At 52.3% G+C, this 6,661-nt stretch overlaps 1 protein-coding gene across 1 annotated transcript; it reads left to right on the forward strand.

Annotated features, from left to right (window-relative positions):
* The first annotated feature begins 1,674 nt into the window (after positions 1-1,674).
* LOC101349771 (keratin, type I cuticular Ha5) lies at positions 1,675-5,362 on the forward strand. Its single transcript, XM_004390329.1, has 7 exons — positions 1,675-2,188; positions 2,998-3,080; positions 3,296-3,452; positions 3,578-3,739; positions 4,030-4,155; positions 4,670-4,890; positions 5,210-5,362. The coding sequence occupies exons 1-7, from the start codon at positions 1,718-1,720 to the stop codon at positions 5,355-5,357; spliced, it is 1,368 nt and encodes a 455-aa protein (XP_004390386.1). The 5' UTR covers positions 1,675-1,717; the 3' UTR covers positions 5,358-5,362.
* The last annotated feature ends 1,299 nt before the right edge of the window (positions 5,363-6,661 follow it).

Below are 6,661 nucleotides of genomic sequence, written 5' to 3' on the forward strand. Positions count from 1 at the left end.
ATTTGGGTTGGCATCTTGGCTCTGCCACTCATGTGCTGGGGGCTCTCAGGCAAGCTTCTATCCTCTCTGAGTCTTGGTTTCCTTAGCTGCAGCCAAACCACCAAACCCACTACTGTTGAGTCGATTCTGACTCATGGTGACCCTGTAGGACAAAGTAGAACTACTCCAGAGGGTTTCTAAGGCTGTAAATCTTTATGGAAATGGCTGCCAAATCTTTCCCCCTTGGAGTGGCTGGTGGGTTCAAACTGCTGACAGTTTGGTTGGCAGTTGAGCGCTTTAACCACCAGGGCTCAACTTCCAGAGGAGGATAATAAACTCAGTCTCACAAAGGACTTCAAACCGGTTCATTGTAGTTCAACAGAATCACCTGAGGATCTTGTTAAAATGTAGATTCTGATTCAGTACATCTTGGGTGGAAATGAAAATTCTGAGCAAGGGGTCGAACCAAAACAAAACAGTTTGAAGCCCTGGTCTCATAGAGCAATTCTGAGGATGAAGTGAGGCCATGCATGGGAAAGCACTGAGCGTGGCACCAGGTGCACTGTTGGTGCTCAGCTCATGGTTGTTCTCCTGATGGGAAGGTGACTGATGCCCCTAGAAGAGTAAGCAGGATCCCAAACCACATGGCAGGTACAAAGGCAAGGCCCACAGGGTACCACCTGGTGTAGCCCCATCCCCAGCTCCCCCCTCCCCCCTCCCCCTCTCAGTTCTGTAGCAGTGTCCCTTGCTTGGCAGATTTAATTTTCTGGAAACATAACTCATCCTTGTGAAGCTTTCTGGTTTCATCCAACTCCTGTAGCACAGATAAAACTCTGAAGGTCAGGCCCTTTGTACCTCCTAAGGAAGCCTGTGAATCAAGGCCAGCTGTCTTCTCCCATCACCCAAAGGTGACCAGAAGGGCCAGGAAGACAGGACCCCCTAGACATGGCTGTAGTACTCACGACAGGCAGGTGACCAGTTAACCAACCTGTAGTCATTTGGGTTGTAGCTGAGGCTACACAACCAGAACAGCTTCCCTGGCAAGGAAGGGAGTGGGCAAGGGGCCATCGAGGCTCTGCCATATCTAGGGTGACCAGCTGTCTCATTTTGCCCAGGACTGAGGAGTTCCCTGGGATACGGGACCTTCAGCACTAAAACCAGGGTAGGCCTAGGCAAAGTAGAATAGTTTGTCACTCTAACTGTACTTTCTGGGCCATTCAAGAGCCTTCTGCATCCTGTCTCTTTGGATGAGAGATCGCTGCCTTCCTACAACCACCAGGTTTCTCTTCCATCTCCCAGGAGCCAACCCGGAGGGCTCCTCTACTCCCTTGGGCCCATAAAAGAAGAAAAAGCTGGAGAAAGTCAAGACAGTGGCTGGACTCCCACGCCTGCTTAATGAGGAGGCTGAGGTTTGGGGCCTGATGACAGGCCCCTTTGAAGAACTGACGGAGACTTGGTCTTCCGGGCGACATCAGGTGGTGGAGATGAGTCTCGACGTAGCCGCAAATCCACCAGGGCTCCTTTTTTATGAGGTCGGGAAATGTTCACGGGAAGCTAAAGAACAGGTTAATGAAGGGTTCTGATAGAAAGTGGTATTAACTTTAATGAGGAGAAAACACTTTGTAAAGGCCAACACCCACTGGGGCAGAGATATAAACCTGGGGTGGGGAGCTGCTTCTCCGCATTGGGGGGTTCCTGGTCCCAGATTTATCACTTGTGACTGGGCTGCTGTGAGGCCATGGCTTCCAAATATCTCAAGGCCAGCTTCTCCTCGGGGTCTCTCAAGGGCCCGGGAGGGGCCAGTGGGCTCTCCACTCGTGTGTCCACAATGTACTCCAGCAGTTCCTGCAAGCTCCCGAGCTTCTCTCGGGGGGCCCGGAGTTTCTCCGCGTGTTCGGCTGGGCTGGGCAGAAGCAGCTGCAGGACCACTAGCTGCCTCCCTGCTCTCGGCCTCCCTGCTGGAGGCTATGCCACCAGCTACAGCGTGGGTGGGGGCTGGTTTGGGGAGGGCATCCTCAACTGCAGTGAGAAGGAGACCATGCAGTTCCTGAATGACCGCCTGGCCAACTACCTGGAGAAGGTGCGCCAGCTGGAGCAGGAGAATGCCAGCCTGGAGGGCCGCATCCGGGAGTGGTGTGAGCAGCAGGTGCCCTATATGTGCCCGGACTACCAGTCCTACTTCCGGACCATTGAGGAGCTCCAGAAGAAGGTAAGGGGTCCAGGGTGGCTTTGGCTGTCCGGGAGACTGGTGATCATTTGTGATGGTAGCCCTGCCCCCGTGGAGCACTTTGGAGGTCACAGAGTACGTTCACACGTGTGGCCTTATTTGTTTCTCCCAATAATCTTGTGAAGGAGGTATCATTGGCCTATTTTACAGATGAGAACACTGAGGCTCATGCTGGTTAAGTGACTTACTCAAGGCAACTTATCTGGCAGTTGGTGGAACACAGGGTCTACATACTAACAGGTTGTGTGACCTTTGGTACCACAGCCCACCATTCTGAGCCTTAATTTTCCCAGCTTTTTTTTAAGGTGAAGGGATTGGATTTGATGTGTTTGGGACAGATCAAGTATCATAACTAACTCAGGCCAGAAAGGAAAAGCCTGTCAGAGACATTTCCTTCTTGCCCAGCCCATGGCCCCTGAAAGTCACAGCTGACTCCTGAGAGGGATCATTTATGATCAGAGAAACACCGAGCACTCTGATGGTAGTGACTTGCCCTGAGCCTCCCATTAGGCCAGAGACAGGAAGAAGTCCTGTCCCACTGTGTCGAGCCTTTCCTGCAGCATTTCTATGCCTCCCTTCTCTGACCCCAGGTCACAGATTGGAAGAGACCTTGGAAGTTTTCTAGTCTGATCCCTTTCTCATTCAACCTTAGAATACCCATGGGGCCTCAGCTGCCAAAAGTCCATGAATGGATGGCTCCCTTCCTCCAGAGGCAGCCTGTGCCAGCTCTGGGCAGCTCTGACCAGCAGAACATGCTTTCTTTCACCAAACTCACTTCTTTATTTCCCCAGACCCTGAGCACCAAGGCTGAGAACACCAGGCTGGTGGTGCAGATTGACAATGCCAAGTTGGCTGCAGATGACTTCAGGACCAAGTGAGTTGTCTGAGGGGAAGAGACTGATGCCCTCCCTACTGTTCACCCCTCAGTTGAGGACTGATAGAACTGGATATTGGTGATGCCCAGACTCAGGGCTTTGGCTGCACCAAGTCACTAATGCAGAACTCACAGCACCAGGCTAGTCTAGGGTAGGAGCTGACTTAGATACAAAAAAGAAATGTGGTGTCAGGTACCCTGTTCTGTGACTGCAGGTATGAGACAGAGCTGTCCATGCGGCAGCTGGTAGAGGCCGACATCAACGGCCTGCGCAGGATCCTGGATGACCTGACCCTGTGCAAAGCTGACCTAGAGGCCCAGGTGGAGTCTCTGAAGGAGGAGCTGCTGTGTCTGAAGAAGAACCACGAGGAGGTAAGCATGGGGATGGAGGTAAGCATGGGGAAGCAGGTGAGCATGAAGGAGCAGGGGAGTTTGGGGGAGGGGGTGAGCAAGGCAGACACCTAGGAAGTCGGCACTGACCCTGGTCTGTGCCATAGGAAGTGAACTCACTGCGCTGCCAGCTTGGTGACCAGCTCAACATTGAGGTGGATGCTGCCCCGCCTGTTGATCTGAACCGTGTCCTGGATGAGATGAGGTGCCAATACGAGGCCCTGGTGGAGAATAACCGCCAGGATGCTGAAGACTGGTTCAACACCCAGGTGGGTACCTGGAACCAGTCAGAGTGGCAGGGGCCCATGACAAGAAACACAGAAGTAATCCTGGGGCATGAATCAAGGAACCCGAGTCTGAGTTCCAGCTCTGCTTCGATCTCACTGTACAACCTTGGGCAGGTTGCTGTCCTCTAAGCGTCAATGTCCCCAAGTGTGAAATGAATGGGCTGGACTGGGTGATCTGAAAGGTCCTTTCTGGCTTGTGATTCTGAGTGGCCTCTGCAGACCTCTGAAACTGAGTCCCCAGGGTTCCTGATCAGGTCTTGTGTGTGTTTCAGACAGAGGAGCTGAACCAACAGGTGGTATCTAGCTCCGAGCAGCTGCAGTCCTGCCAGGCAGAGATCATCGAGCTGAGACGCACGGTCAACACCCTAGAGATCGAGCTGCAGGCCCAGCACAGTTTGGTGAGCCCTGAGGCCCCAGTGGGGCTGCTGCTGGACCAAGCCTAGCAGCACACGAGCCCCCAGCATCCATGGTCTGGCCACACGGGCAGCCTCCAGGGTTCACTTTCTTGAACACCAGGGCTTCCCTCCGCAGAGAAGAGGGAATGAGGGCGCAGTCCCAAGGCACAGTTGCCCCAGTGATAAAGACAGGAGACCTACAGTGCCCGGCATGACCTGGCAGTAGCTCTGGTATTTGTGTAAGCAGATACACCTTTTTCAAGTAATTATCAGTTACTCAGAGATGTCAGTAATGGGGGAGAGACTCTCTGGGAGGCTACGGGGGGCTAATTGGCTCATCTCAAATGAGATGTCTGACTGGGGACTTAGGGTGGCTCACCCTAGTTCAAAGTGATTGTCTGAGCTTCCGCTCTTGGATTCTGACGCTCACTGAGACTCAGATGGATTAAATGCATCATGCTCATTCCTTCTCTGACCTCTAACCTTACTCCTCACTACACAACCTCACCCTTCACAGAGAGATGCTTTGGAATCCACCCTGGCTGAGACAGAGGCCCGCTACAGCTCCCAGCTGGCCCAGATGCAGTGCCTGATCAGCAATGTGGAGGCCCAGCTGGCTGAGATCCGGGCCAACCTGGAGCGGCAGAACCAGGAGTACCAGGTGCTGCTGGACGTCCGGGCCCGGCTGGAGTGTGAGATCAACACTTACCGGGGCCTGCTGGAGAGCGAGGACAGCAAGTGAGTATCTCTGTGCATTCTCTTGTCTTCTGAGTGCAGTCCACAAAATTCTGGGGAGACAGCCTGGGAAGAATCCGGCATTAGGGGTCCATTGTTCTGGGTGCTAGTTTTGGTCTTATTACAAATTTATCATGTGACTCCAGCAAGCCCCTTCCCCTCTCTGGGCCTGTTTTTGTCATGTGACCCCAGCAAGCTCCTTCTTCTGTCTGGGCCTGTTTTCCCACGGGTAAAATGAGGGGGCAGGACTGGGTGGTCTTCAAGGTGTCTTCCAGTTTGCACCTGGGATACCATAGTAATCTAAGTGTTTTCTTTCTCCTAGGCTCCCCTATAACCCGTGTGCTGCTGACTTCTCACCTTCCAAGTCGTGCCTCCCCTGTCTGCCGGCAGCATCCTCCAGTCCTGGAACTGCCCGAATGAGCTGCAGCCCCCGCACCATTTGTGTGCCCTACCCAGGGGGCCGGTTGTGAGAGTGACTGACCCAGAAGGCCAAGGCCATTGTCTCCAGGGCTTGGGCCTGGTGTCTGCTCAACCCTGACCCTTAAAGCCCAATTCCCTTTCTCTTTGGGCAGAGCCCAAGGCCTGGTCCTGAGACGGCTCACAGCAAATACACATCTTAAAGTTTCTCAAAGCCAGTCACTAAGCCTGGCAGCCCCTGAAGGCCTCAACTCCTTATCATTTCAGTGGGTGCATCCTGGGTCAGGTTTTCCTTCTAGGTGTTGTTCCAGCGGGTTCTGAAATTCAATAGAGGGCTTCTGTTGATGTAACAATAAACCACGTTTGCTCTGGCTCTTGGTGCCTCATTTACACCATTCTAGCATTGTTGGTTTGTGTCTCTACTGTGTTCAGAGGGATGACTCTTGGGCAGATGAATGGAAGATGTTTGACAAAGTGGGACCTGGGGGATGATAGGGTCACTGTGCCCCTCTTTGGGGGATGGGGTAGTTAAAGGCCTACAGTGAGGTTTTCCCAATAACTGTACTTTTTGCTTGACTTTCCCGATGAAGATCTTTCTTCAAGTTTCCAATGTGGTGACAGGTGTTATCAGACCTCTCCTCCCCTTGGATCCCAGACCAAGATGGATAAAACTGAAAGTAATATAATTTGAAGCATTTTAGGACACGTTAGCCTCATGACTTTATAAAAGCAGCAATATGGTATCCCATGCCCAGGGTACTTTTAAACAAACCCTCTTCCAGTGTGGCCTTTTCTCGCAGCCCTTCCAGTTCAGCACCCCACTTAACAGTCCATATCCCGTCACAAACAGGAGACGGGAGAGTAGCCCGCCACTGTGACTTCTACCATAATAAGAGATGCAGAGGCTCATGCCTGTTCTTGTGTGCTCTTGGCATCTGATGAGATACACAGTGCCTTTGGGTTCCAAAACATTTCCACATGAATGTTGGACCCCCCCAGCATCTTGTCCTAAAGGTTCTCATTTGGGTCCAGAATGTCCTCCCATGATAGACCAGGCAAATACCAAGTTCCGTCAATCCCATATGCAAAACGGAGAAGAGTGAAGGTAAAACTTTCTAAGATAGAAAGGAAGGCAGGTTATCTCCAAATGGCTAGGTGCTCTTCATAAGATGCCCAGAGCAATTGCTAAGGAATGTCAATGATGTCGAGAGAGCAGCAACAGCATTGAAGCTGAAGAGATTGGTGAGAGATACCAACCAAGGTAGGCTTGAGACCCTCCACTCTTCAGGTAGGTGCCCCATATAGCTCACCCTGATCCAATTTTAGAACGCTCCTCTTTCCAATGCCCTATAAAGGA

This window comes from Trichechus manatus, unplaced genomic scaffold (genome assembly GCF_000243295.1).
Source record: "Trichechus manatus latirostris isolate Lorelei unplaced genomic scaffold, TriManLat1.0 scaffold00294, whole genome shotgun sequence".
Taxonomy (NCBI): domain Eukaryota; kingdom Metazoa; phylum Chordata; class Mammalia; order Sirenia; family Trichechidae; genus Trichechus; species Trichechus manatus.

Excerpts from the sequence above, each read along its gene's own strand:
- LOC101349771 (XM_004390329.1), top strand. The coding sequence starts at position 1,718 with ATGGCTTCCAAATATCTCAAGGCCAGCTTCTCCTCGGGGTCTCTCAAG. Across the intron at positions 3,081-3,295 it reads GCAGATGACTTCAGGACCAA|GTATGAGACAGAGCTGTCCA; the intron begins GTGAGTTGTCTG and ends CTGTGACTGCAG. Across the intron at positions 3,453-3,577 it reads TGAAGAAGAACCACGAGGAG|GAAGTGAACTCACTGCGCTG; the intron begins GTAAGCATGGGG and ends TCTGTGCCATAG.